Here is a 14046-nt window from a genome sequence, read left to right as displayed (position 1 = left end):
TGTCTACCGCGGACTGGCGTAAATCCTGGGGTGTAATCGGGACTCGAACTCGAGATCTCCGAGACAGCAGCATAAATGCTCGCAGCGCAGCACCGCCCCCTCGTCACCTGCCGCGCAGCTGGGACTCCGATCGTCTTTGTGACCGGGCCAGGACGCAGGTACGAGACTGGCCTCTCCCTCCTGGGCAGATAGGAGTGCGCGCTTGTCAGATGACGGGCGATAGCGGCTTACGACAGCGCCGCGTGGCGTGGTCGCGTTATCGGCGGCCGGCTTTTATGCACACCAGATGGGGCCGGCCGCGCTTGATAGCGCCAGTCACGGCCAGTCGCCGATGGCCGCCGATGCCCGCCGCACCTGACATGGTGAGTGTCTCGCTCGGCTTCCTTTCACGCAGTTCGTCGTCAGCAGTGTTTCGTCCCCTTTATCTCCAACGCGTCTTCTTCTTTCTTCGTTTCGATCAACTAGGGACAATGTTAACCCTTCCGTGGACAAAATTATTGAGCAGCATTTTTTTTAATGAATGCAGAGCAGATAGTAGTGAACAGATAGGTATATTTATCATACAGAATATCAGATTTGCTCCAACTGTGAAAGTGAGGTCACAGAACTAGGTGGGAAGTATTCTTCCCACTGCCCTTCCTTGGAGTGAAATGACAAAAACAACTTTTTCAATATACGTCATATTTATTTGATAAATTTACTTCTTTTGTTACAATGATTGCTCACAATTACTTCCCATGAACTTTTCTGAAACATGGGTCTATGCAAAGTGGTATTTGACAATATGTAGAAACACAGTGAGTGCTCTTTTCCGCAGCTTTGGTACTACAATGACGGCACGTCCAGTAGGTTTCTCCTAAAATGGGTTGATGCTACCCTACAGCCACATGACGGAAATCTTCAGGTACTTTACCCCTTTTTGCCAGAAAGACAAGTTTTTGTTCACGCCTTTTTCGGGATGAGAAGCCAGCGATCAATTGTCTGGCTAGATGGATCCTGTATGTGAGCTGATCATGCTGTCCACTTTCTCTTTTACTTATTTTCCACAGGATAAAACTGTTCACTGCAGCAACGTCCACCAGGAAATAAAATATTCTGTGCCACCATTTTACAGAACGTCTGCCAATAGCATACCTTTCTCGTAATTGATCAAACTTATCGACACCACCCATTATTTTGTTGTATTCTGCCACAACATCAGGACAAGAAATCTCTGTACTAGTACAATCCTTGTTTTTCCTTTTCACTGTGGCTCTTTCTCATGGGTCATCAATGAGGACAGGAAAGTGACTGGGCCGTTGTCCATCCATTTTACTGCAGAAATGGCTCCCTTTGTTTCAAACTGGAATTCTCCTCGCTCCAAATTTACGTTTTCCTTCATAAATTTGGGTAAATCGAAAGTATTTACCTTATACTATAGCTTTGAGGAAAAAATCACAAAATGTCACGCAAACAGCACTGAAAGGCTCCTCTACAGAGCAACACTCAGATATATAATGCCTCTGCGCGAAGGTACAGCAAAAACGGCGGCAACTTGGGATTGGAAGTAGTACCCTATACTGTCCACTAGGTGGTAGCACCGTACAGAGGTGGGAACTGTGAATCCCACGGGACTAGGAGCGAGTTCATTGTAGTAGGAAGCAGGTTTCCCACGGCTCACGAAAGGGTTAATTTACATTGACAGGGAAAAAAATCTCGACACCAAGAAGAACTTGTGCACATAAAAAAGTTGCTAGGCATGTTTCTCGCGCCAGTCGCATAAGAGTGGCGCCACTATGATGACGAAAATCAGGTTTGCTTTAAATGCACTGTGTAAAGATCTTGAGCGTTAGTTACCTTTGGGACAGGACATGGTGAGTTGATGTTAGTCAAGAATGGCTTTAAGGCGACAAAGACGACGTTATCAGCACTCACTGAGTTTGGACGAGGTCGTGTAATAGGGCTACGAGAAGCTCGATGTTCATTCTGCGATACTGCGGAGAGACTCGGCAGGAATTGAGCCACTGTACATGACTGCTGGAGGAATTGGTCACGATGCGCATCCTAAGACAGATTGAGCGAATGAGGCAGAATGCGGTCATAAGACCTTCAGCATCCCCCTACGCTTCCCCCATTGTCCTTGCTCCGAAAGGCACGAGTCAAGGTTACCCCGCAATAGTGGATTGCCGCATTTTAAATAAAAAGGTCGTTTCGGAGTCAGTACTGTTACCTGACCTCCGTAATTGCTTTACGTGGTTTGCTCGCGCAACCTGCTTTGCGGTACTCAAACCGAGCATATTATCAGATCCCTTTCGCGGAATCTTCCAAGTCGGTTACTGCCTTCTGTACCTCTCACCAGAACGCCTTTTCTTCTGGCGTCATGTATCTCGGCGCCGTTCTCTCGGAATCGGCCAATTCCGAACGAAATGCCCTTGTTCCCGGCAACGAAATCACAAACTATCTTTCTTTAAATCACTCGCATCCATTGTATTATCCAAGGGGCCGACTTCCCTTTCCACCATAGCCAGGAGCTGTTCGTCCAATAACGCTACCGACTCTATTGAAGCAATCATTTGTTGTTAGCCGGCCGAGGTGGCCGAGCGATTCTAGGCGCTACTGTGTGGAACCACGCGACCACCAGGTCGTAGGTTCGAATCCTGCCTCAGGCATGGATGTGTGTGATGTCCTTAGGTTAGTTATGATTAAGCAGTTCTCTGTTCTAGGGGACTGATGACCTCAGAAGTTAAGTCCCATAGTGCTCAGAGCCATTTGAACCATTTTTTGTTGTTGTTAATTGTTGGTAAGGCGGGTACCAGGTTGAGATTCATTGGAAGACTCCTTAGAAAATGTAGTCTATCAACAAAGGAGGTGGCTTACAAAACACTCGTTCGACCTATACTTGAGTATTGCTCATCAGTGTGGGATCCGTACCAGATCGGGTTGACGGAGGAGATAGAGAGGATCCAAAGAAGAGCGGCGCGTTTCGTCACAGGGTTATTTGTTAAGCGTGATAGCGTTACGGAGATGTTTAGCAAACTCAAGTGGCTGACTCTGCGAGAGAGGCGCTCTGCATCGCGGTGTAGGTTTCGAGAGGGTGCGTATCTGGATGAGGTATAGAATATATTGCTTCCTCATACTTATACCTCACGAGGAGATCACGAATGTAAAATTAGAGAGATTCGAGGGCGCATGGAGGCTTTCCGGCAGTCGTTCTTTCCGTGAACCATACGCTACTGGAACAGGAAATGGAGGTAATGACAGTGGCACTTAAAGTGCCCTGCGCCACACACCGTTGGGTGGCTTGCGGAGTATGAATGCTGATGTAGATGTAGAAGAATCAGGACGCTGCAGAAAGGCCAAACGCGACCTATCCTGCCCTGCGGACGCATCCCCTCCAGCATATGGCCTATTGACTTCCCTCCCGAGACTGTCATATTCAAAGCCACTAATGCAACCCTGACACGATCAAAGTACTGTCCCAACGACTCGTCCTGCCCCTCCGCTTTTCAATAACATTCAGATTCCAAGCGGAGACGCATCCAAACGGATAATTTTTGGGCTACAGTTTGTTTACGCAACTGTTCCAGTGTGCCTTGAGCTTGCAATATCTCGGAAATAATTTCAACGAGGGAACCTTTGGCTAATGGAAGCAGCAGTGCCAATAACACCGAATGTTTTACCTTCAAGGTAGCTGAGTAATTTTGCAATTGCACTAAAAACCACAACACCATTTGAGCTTGATATAGCTGATCAGCCGCCAAGTCCTTTATATTACATCATTTTCGGACTGGGTAGTTTGGCATTCAGAAGGTAAAAATTTCCCGCGTGCCTCAACTGGCGGATTATTGACACTGGGCTCACAAGCCATGCCTCCCCCCTCTAAAGTCAACGCAACCACGCGAGATTGTAACTGCTGAATTCGACTGGGAAGAACCGAATGGGTTTTTGCCTGAGCCTCATTAAGTGTGGTAGTAAACAAATCGGATAGACAATTTAAATAATGCGCCATATGGGCCTGAACGCGAACAATGCGATTGGCTGTGGGCTGTACCGACTCAAAGACCAAAACCTGATTCGTCAGTTCGTCGACCGAAACAGTCAAATGAGCGAAAATTTCACCCACCTCGTATGACGTTGCAGCCGACAGCGAAACCGGGGTGCCAAGAACCGTGCGAAGACGGTCGGCCAATTCGACTACACTACAGTCCATCGGTGCGTCCCTGGCTTTTAACTCGTAAAGAGGCGGCAAGAAGACTGGGCTACGGACGGCCACATCGCGCTACCTAGAGGGAAGACTATCTTGTTCGGCGTGTGGCTCTGGCCCATCGTACTGCATCTGCAGCAGCAATCTGACCAGCAGTTGACAGCAGAACGAACTGTTACAAATCGGCTATTTAAAAGACAGCTCCGAGCCAGACGCCCCGTAGCGCACTCAAACCACCGCCATCTGCGCAAGTGGTGTCACGCAAGAGCTCGCTGGAGGGTAAGGGGGAGGTCTGCTGTATTTTATGACGAAAGGTTCTGCCAGCGATGCTTAGGAGGGCCTGCAACCAACCTGTTGAGTGCTAGACACACTTACAGTTATGGTCTGGTGTGTAATTTCGTATGGCAGCAGGTACACACACGTCGCTATCGCACTAGCCCTTGTAAGTAGGCTGTTTAGGTTCTTATATTGGTAACGCCACCGCCACCTAGCGTTCTGTATGAAAATCACTGGCTGTGCTGTGTGCAATCTGTGGCTGTGTGGCATTGTTGGAATTTGCTATTGTAGTGTTGGGCAGTTGGCTGTTAACGCGCGTAGCGTTGCGCAGTTGGGGGTGAGCCGCCAGCAGTGGTGGATGTGGGGAGTGAAATGGCGGAGTTTTGAGAGCAAATGATCTGGACAGAGACAGTAAATTTGTAAGACTGGATGTCATGAACTGATATATATATATAATATGACTTTTGAACAATATTAAGGTAAATACATTGTTTTTTTCTCTGTCAAAATCTTTCATTTGCTAATTATGCCTATAGTTAGTGCCTTCAGTAGTTTGAATCTTTTATTTAGCTGGCAGTAGTGGCGCTCGCTATATTGCAGTAGCTTGAGTAACGAAGATTTTTGTGAGGTAAGTGATTTGTGAAACGTATAGTTTAATGTTAGTCAGGGCCATTCTTTTGTAAGGATTATTGAAAGTCAGATTGCGTTGCGCTAAAAATATTGTGTGTCAGTTTAAGCACAGTCATTTGTAATTTTTGTAAGGGGAAGTTTCACCCTGACTGCAAATTTGTACGTCAGTCTGGTGATACTACCATTCATGAATAGAATCCATGGGAGTGTTTTCCAACAGGATAACGCTTGTCCACATACCGCTGTTGTAACCCAAGTGCTGTGCAGTGTGTAGACCTATTTCCTTGGCCTGCTCGATCACCAGATCTGTCTCTGGTTTGCTTTAAATACACTGTGTAAATATCTTGAGCGTTAGCTACCTTTGGGACAGGACATGGTGAGTTGATGTCAGTCAAGAATGGCTTTAATGTGACAAAGCGCCGTTATCAACACTCACTGAGTTTGTACGATGTAATAGGGCTGCGAGAAGCTCGATGTTAATTCTGTTATACTGCGAAAAGACTTGCCACCTACATGACTTCTGGTAGAAGTGGTCATGAAGCGGTATTGTCGCAAGACACTGGGCTACGGACGGCCACATCTCGCTACCGAGAGGGAAGACTATCTTGTTCGACGTTTAGCTCAGGTACATCGTACTGCTTCTGCAGCAGCAATCTGAGCAGCAGTTGACAGCACATCGATACAACGAACTGTTCCAAATCGGTTATTTCAAAGACAGCTCCGAGCCAGACGCCCCGTAGCGCACGTTCCACTGGACTCAATTCACCGCCATCTGCGCAAGTGGTGTCATGCAAGAGCTCGTTGGAGGGTAAGGGGGAGGTCTGTTGTATTTTCTGATGAAAGGTTCTACCTCGGTGCCAGTGATGCCTGTGTGTCGCTTAGGACGCCAGCTGAGGGCCTGCAACCAACCTGTCTGCGCGCTACACACACTGGGCCTACACCTACAGTTATGGTATGGGGTGCGATGTGCGATTTCGTGTGACAGCAGGAGCACTCTCGTGGCTATCCCACCCGCCCTGACTGCAAATTTGTACGTCAGTCTGGTGATTCGACCATTCACGGATAGAATTCAAGGGAGTGTTTTCCAACAGAATAACGCTTGCCCACATAGCACTGTTGTAACACAAGTGCTGCACAGAGTGTAGACATATTCTCTTGGCCTGCTCGGTCACCAGATCTGTCTCCAATCGAGCACACATGGGACATCATCGGATGACAACTCCCTGTATTAACCGACCAAGTGCAACAGGCATGGAACTTCATCCCACAAACTGATATCCGCTATTTGTACAACACAATGTCTGCACATTTGCATGCTTGAATTTAACATTCTGCCCACCCCAGTAGCTGAGTGGTCAGCGCGACAGCATGTCAACACTAAGGGCCCGGGTTCGATCCCGGCTGGGCCGGCGATTTTCTCTGCTCAGGGACTGGGTGTTGTGTTGGCATAATCATCATCATTTCATCCCCATCGACGCACACGTCGCCGAAGTCGCGTCAAATCATAAGACTTGCACCCAGCGAACGGTCTACCCGACGGGAGGCCCTAGTCACACGACATTTACATTTAACATTCTGGGGGTTACACCTGCTGTTAATGTACCAGCATTTCACATTGACAGTGGCTTATCTTGCGCTTAAATTACCCTGCAATCTTGCAATGTTCATCACTTACTTATGTTACCAAGACAAATGCATTCCCAAAATTCCATTACTCTACATTAATTATTTTTTGGTGTTGCGATTTCTTTTCCATCAGTGTAACTGTCTCTTTTTCCGAAATGTGCCGCCAATCCTCGTGAATTCCTCTCCGGTACTATTTTGGGTCCACGCCTTCCGTATCTTCAACTTCTGCTTTTCCTGGAAACCTATTTGTGGTCGCAGATTTTTTTTTCAGCGGGTCACGCAGCTGAATATGTTTAGGTGAAATTTCCATTTCTCGTAGCCGGCCGCTATGGTCGAGCGGTTCTAGGCGCTTCAGTCTGGAACCACGAGGCTGGTAACGTCGCAGGTTCGAATCCTGCCTCGGGCATGGATGTGTGTGACGCCCTTAGGTTAGTTAGGTTTAAGTAGTTCTAAGTCTAGGGGACTGATGACCTCAGATGTTAAGTCCCATAGTGCTCAGAGCCATTTGAACCATTTCTCGTAGATTTTTCTCAACTTCTGTGAATCCTCTCGTGTTAGTCCGCTTGTTTTTTCTTGTAAGTAGCTCAATATCGTATTACATATTCCTCCAGGTATCACTCACTGGCCATAGAAGGCAATCTATGTTTTCCAAATGGTGTCACTCTTCTTCTCCACTTGCTTATACACGGTATCGCAGGTGGAATAGACTATATTCAAGCATCAGAGAGGGAGTATAATTCGTAGCAATAAAATGTAGTAAACATGGGCTCACAGCTCTTAAGGTATGCACTTTAGAAGCCATGTTTACTGGTCTTTTTTTCCTTGTTTCGATGTATAATACCACCCCTCAAAACATGGAAAGCAAAGAGCTTGCAGCAGATGAGCTCTGTTTCACATGATCGAAAAGCTGATTCTTGAGAGGGAGCCAATTTTTAGTAGACATTTTTACTTTCAGTGATCGTTCCTGTCATATCTCTCGTCATTGACCATTCTCCTGGCACACACTGTGTAGTTCGTTGTGACTCCTTTTGTACTCGCTATTTTCTTTGGTGGCATCCATGATTTTTCTCATACCATTCCTTCCTGCGTTTTCAAGTTTCTCCATTAGACCTTTCTTGTTCATTAGAATCTCTGCCACATATACAGTTCCCATTCGAATAACATTGCAGTAATGTCTGATTATGGCGTTTAAGGATATCGATCTCTAATTGTAGACGCCTTTACTTAGTTGGCAGGCCGTTTGCATTTCGTTAATGCGTGACACGAAAGCACCTTTCTCTGATCGGTCAGGCTCTCTCCATTCACCTAGATATTTAAACTTTACTGCCTGCATAACTTTTGCTGTGTTATACCTAGTTCTCTTGACGCTGATTTCATGTTTGTTATGAAGTGCGACGTCTCGAAGGAGATCTGAAGCCCGGCTTACACAGACTGTGTCTTTAGATAATTGTTTTGCTGCTGTATATATGGAGTTTGGAAAGATCACAGCACAGGGCAAATACGAGTGCGTGCTGATAACTGATCCCCCCTCCCCAATATTTAGTGCAAACTCTTATATGTTTTTTAATAAAACAAACGTTATTAACATTCTAAATCTTTATTTTTCAGCTCTACATACTTCTTTCTCAACGTGGTCACCCTATTGACGGACACATTTCTCCCAGCGAGAGACCACTTTGTTCATACCGTTGCCTTAGAATGTTTTTCTTGACGGAGCGACAACCTCATCTCTTCTTGGACCACTTCATCACTGTCGAAGTGAAGTCCTCGAAGGAGTTCTTTAAATTCTGGAAACAGGTAGCAATCAAAAGGCCCCAAAGCGGGATTGTGTGGAGGATGATCGATTACAGTGAACCCAAGGCGACGGATTGTTCCAAATGTCGCAGCGCTCCTGTGTTTTCTGCCATTGTTATGATGATGGGGAGTGCGCTCCGTGTGTGGACGAGATCTTCGAGTTGGAAACTGGATGACAGCACGCTGTTTCTCACGCACCGGCGTACACTCAGGCTCATAAATTAAGGATAATTGTAGAATGTGGTGCCACTCAACGTGGCACTACACAAAACTGGCGCTGATAGCATAGGAACACAAACGACACATATCCGTAAGTCCACGATACTGGTGATAAGTTGAGAAAACCATCCCGAAACACATGTGCTATAAAACGCCACTGTTTCCTGCGCATGTATCCCGACATCAGTATGGGATATGATCGCCATGCACACGTACACAGGTCGCACATGTTGGAATACTCTGGATCAGGTGGTCGAGCAGCTGTTGGGGCATAGCCTCCCATTCTTGCACCAGTGCCTCTCGGACTGCCTGAAGTGTCATAGGGGTTTGAAGACTCGCAGCGATACGTCGATCGCGAGGACCCCAGACGTGCTCGATGGGGTTTACGTCTGGAGAACAGGCAGGCCACTCCATTCGCCTGATATCTTCTGTTTCATGGGGACCCACAGCACTCCAGAAAAGGTGGACATTCTGGTGCAAAATGACGTACCGATACTGCTGACCTGTTACAGTTTCTCTATCAAAGACATGCAGGGGTGTACGTGCATCAATCATAATCCCACCCCACACCATCAAACCTCGACCTCCATACAGGTTCCCTTTCAAGGGGTTGGTATCCGGGGTTGGTATCCGGTTCCTGGTTCACGCCAGATGAAAACCGGGGACATTCACTGTTCAGACCCTACCTGGACTCGTCCGTGAATATAACATGGGACCACTGTTCCAATGACTATGCACTGTGTTCTTGACACCAGGCTTTACGGGCCCTCCTGTGACCGGGGTCAGTGGAATGCGTCTCGAAGGTCTCCGTGCGAATAAATCATTTCTGTTCAGTCGTCTGTAAACTGTATGTCTGGAGACAACTGATCCAGTGGCTGCGGTAAGGTCCCGAGCAAAGTTACCTGACGGTCCCAGGTTTGAATCGTACCTCGGTCATAGATGTGTGTGTGATGTCCTTATGTTAGTTAGGTGTAAGTAGTTCTACGTTCTAGGGGACTGATGATCTCAGAAGTTAAGTCCCATAGTGCTCAGAGCCATATGAACCATTTGAAGACTACCTGCAATACTCCGTGGCCGTCTGTGGACACTGATGGTGAGGTATCGGTTTTCTTGTGGTGTTGTACACTGTGGACGTCCCGTACTGTAGCGCCTGGACACGTTTCCTGTTTGCTGTAATCATTGCCATAATCTTGCGATCACACTTTGTAGCATACGGAGGGCCCGTGCTATGACCTGCTGTGTTTGACCAGTCTTCAGTCGCCCTCATATTCTACCCCTCATAACGTCATCAATATGTGTTCTTTGAGCCATTTTCAACACAGAGTCACCATTAGCACGACTGAAAACGTCTGCACACTTACTCGCTGCACCGCAGTCTGACATGCACCAACACACCTCTGCGTATGTGGACTGCTGCCAGCGCCATCGTGCGACGATCGCAGATCATATGCACCGCATGGTCATACCGCGAGGTGATTTAAATCCGCAAACCGCCCACCAGAGCGTTGCTTCACCATGTATCAGCATTATCCTTATGAGCATTGTAGTTGCGTTACACACCGCCATGTTACACGCTACAATTCGGCACCCTCTAGCGGCAGAGGGCTGCAAAGACGAGGACAGGAAGAATAAAGATGCAGAATTTCAATAACGTTTGCCTTATTTAAAAGAATTTAAGAGTTTTCACGTAAAAATTGCGAGGCATTACTTTCTAGCACGTCCTCTGCGTTATTTTACGTTGACAGAACTATTCGTACTTCCGCGGATATCGTATGAACTTCTATCAACCAAATAATTGCTCGAGATTTTAGGTTAGTCTGTGTTGTTAAGACTGTCGCTGGTACTATTATTGTCGCGAAAACTTCAGAGTTTAGCGCTCATCCCCTGGCGATATACAGGGTGTTTCGCCGTCACTGTTGCTAAAGATAGGGGCGAGCGGAGGACATTGAAACAAGCAAATAATCCTAACAAACGTAGATGCAGAGACCAATGGTTTCCTCGATACAATGTCTCCAGAAGTGTAGTCATGCCAGTGTGACAACATTGTTGATGTGTAGGGCTACGTTTACTTCGAAACACCACAAGTGGGCCGTAAATTGCAAAGTAATAAACAGCGCTCATTTGATTTTATCATCATTCTCGATAGCTAACTACTGGTAAATAGCGTTTCGACAACCATGGCCTCCCAAGTTCCACTATTTGATACCACTGGATTTTTTTTCCTGTGACGATATTTAAAATCTTTAGCGTATTCCAGCCCTGTTGACTGTGTCGGTGAAATCCGGAACTGCATTGTGGACGGTTGTCAGTGCATTCTGAACATACCTGGGTTTTCTGAATGTATACGGGCTTCGATGAGGAGACATGCTGAAGCGTTATTTTTGTGAACTGTGGACATGTGGAACGCTTGTCACAATTCGTTTGCACTCAACTGCATATCTGCATTTCGGATCTTCGGGAACTCTATTATAAGGTGCTCATATAATCAGTCGTAATACAACGTACTGGAGAAACCATTGCCTTCTGGAGCTGAGTTTGTGAGAATCATTTGTAGGTTTCATTGTCCTCTACTTGCCCTTTTAGTTTGTACCTGTCAAAGTCAAACACGTTCTGTTTCTGATGTTTAATTAGCGGTCACAAGTTTAATCTAAACCACTGGAAATCCGTTGGGGATTGAGAAAGGCAAGGGAAGGTTCATCTACATCTACATCTACATGGATACTCTGCAAATCACATTTAAGTAAGTGCCTGGCTGAGGGTTCATTGAACCACCTTCACAATTCTCTGTTATTCCAATCTCGTATAGCGCGGGAAGAATGAACACCTATATCTCTCCTTACGAGCTCTAATTTCCCTTATTTTATTTTGGTGATCGTTCCTCCCTATGTAAGTCGGTGTCAACAAAATATTTTCGCATTCAGAGAAGAAAGTCGGTGATGGGAATTTCGTGAGAAGATTCCGTCGCAACGAGAAACGCCTTTTTTCAATGATTTCCAGCCCAATCCTGTATCATTTTGTGACACTTCTCTCCCATGTTTCGGGATAATACAAAACGTGCTGTCTTTCTTTGAAATTTTTCGAGGCACTCCGTCAGTCCCACCTAGTAAGGATCCCACATCGCGCAGCAGTATTCTAGAAGAGAAGGGACAAGCGTAGTGTATGCAGTCTCCTTAGTAGTCTGTTACATTTTCTAAGCGACCTGCCAATGAAACGCAGTCTTTGGTTAGCCTTCCCCACAACATTTTCTATGTGTTCCTTCCAATTTAAATTGTTCGTAATTGTAATACCTAGCTATTTAGTTGAATTTACGGCTTTTAGATTAGACTGATTTATCGTGTAACCGAAGTTTAACGCGTTCCTTTTCGCACTCGTGTGGATGACCTCACACTTTTCGTTATTTAAGGTCAACTGCCACTTTTCGCACCATTCCTATATTTCTTCTAAATCGTTTTGCAGTTTGATTTGATCTTCTGATGACTTTATTAGTCGATAAACGAAAGCGTCATCTGCAATCAACCGAAGATGTCTGCTCCGATTGTCTTCCAAATCGTTTATATAGATAAGGAACAGCAAAGGGCCTATAACACAACCTTGGGGAACGCCAAGTTAAATAAGAATAGACCTTGTGCGTACGCATGTCCTGTTTTGACGTTTTTGTATAGTTCGCGAAATTGTTCATTATTACTGTGTAGACAATATAATGCCCTGAGTTATATTTAATAAATAAGATGGAGCACTTGCAATTACTGTCGTTATCTGATAAACAACAATGTTATTTAACAATACTTCTTTCTGCACACACACTTGTCATTCCCTTTACAACACTATTTTCACTCAGCTTACTGCTACATTCCCCGTGAAGTTTAATGAATCTTAAATCTAACGCCATCTACACTCCTGGAAATTGAAACAAGAACACCGTGAATTCATTGTCCCAGGAAGGGGAACCTTTATTGACACATTCCTGGGGTCAGATACATCACATGATCACACTGACAGAACCACAGGCAACAGAGCATGCACAATGTCGGCACTAGTACAGTGTATATCCACCTTTCGCAGCAATGCAGTATGCTATTCTCCCATGGAGACGATCGTAGAGATGCTGGATGTAGTCCTGTGGAACGGCTTGCCATGCCATTTCCACCTGACGCCTAAGTTGGACCAGCGTTCGTGCTAGACGTGCAGACCGCGTGAGACGACGCTTCATCCAGTCCCAATGGGGGACAGATCCGGAGATCTTGCTGGCCAGGGTAGTTGACTTACACCTTCTAGAGCACGTTGGGTGGCACGGGATACATGCGGACGTGCATTGTCCTGTTGGAACAGCAAGTTCCCTTGCCGGTCTAGGAATGGTAGAGCGATGGGTTCGATGACGGTTTGGATGTACCGTGCACTATTCAGTGTCCCCTCGACGATCACCAGAGGTGTACGGCCAGTGTAGGAGATCGCTCCCCACACCATGATGCCGGCCCTGTGTGCCTCGGTCGTATGCAGTCCTGATTGTGGCGCTCACCTGCACGGCGCCAAACACGCATACGACCATCATTGGCACCAAGGCAGAAGCGACTCTCATCGCTGAAGACGACACGTCTCCATTCGTCCCTCCATTCACGCCTGTCGCGACACCACTGGAGGCGGGCTGCATGATGTTGGGGCGTGACCGGAAGACGGCCTAACGCTGTGTGGGACCGTAGCCCAGCTTCATGGAGACGGTTGCGAATGGTCCTCGCCGATACCCCAGGAGCAACAGTGTCCCTAATTTGCTGGGAAGTGGCGGTGCGGTCCCCTACGGCACTGCGTAGGATCCTACGGTCTTGGCGTGCATCCGTGCGTCGCTGCGGTCCGGTCCCAGGTCGACGGGCACGTGCACCTTCCGCCGACCACTGGCGACAACATCGATGTACTGTGGAGACCTCACGCCCCACGTGTTGAGCAATTCGGCGGTACGTCCACCCGGCCTCCCGCATGCCCACTATACGCCCTCGCTCAAAGTCCGTCAACTGCACATATGGTTCACGTCCACGCTGTCGCGGCATGCTACCAGTGTTAAAGACTGCGATGGAGCTCCGTATGCCACGGCAAACTGGCTGACACTGACGGCGGCGGTGCACAAATGCTGCGCAGCTAGCGCCATTCGACGGCCAACACCACGGTTCCTGGTGTGTCCGCTGTGCCGTGCGTGTGATCATTGCTTGCACAGCCCTCTCGCAGTGTCCGGAGCAAGTATGGTGGGTGTGACACACCGGTGTCAATGTGTTCTTTTTTCCATTTCCAGGAGTGTATATTGCTAACCACATAAAACAGTGCATGGCCTG

The 14046-nt window shown here is 47.1% G+C and overlaps 1 protein-coding gene across 2 annotated transcripts in view; it reads left to right on the top strand.

The window, feature by feature from the left end:
• The first annotated feature begins 287 nt into the window (after positions 1-287).
• Positions 288-14046, top strand: part of LOC126335915 (uncharacterized) — a 131218-nt gene continuing 117459 nt past the window's right edge. Inside the window, exon 1 of one of the 2 annotated variants that reach the window (XM_049999392.1) lies at positions 288-362. In XM_049999392.1, the coding sequence (XP_049855349.1) occupies positions 342-362 (21 nt within the window). In that variant the 5' untranslated portion in view covers positions 288-341. The remainder of the gene's footprint in view (positions 363-14046) is intronic. The other variant, XM_049999399.1, reaches the window with a different exon arrangement.

The sequence above is a fragment of the Schistocerca gregaria genome, chromosome 1 (genome assembly GCF_023897955.1).
Source record: "Schistocerca gregaria isolate iqSchGreg1 chromosome 1, iqSchGreg1.2, whole genome shotgun sequence".
NCBI classification, from domain to species: domain Eukaryota; kingdom Metazoa; phylum Arthropoda; class Insecta; order Orthoptera; family Acrididae; genus Schistocerca; species Schistocerca gregaria.
This window is presented reverse-complemented; position numbering and strand designations above follow the sequence as displayed.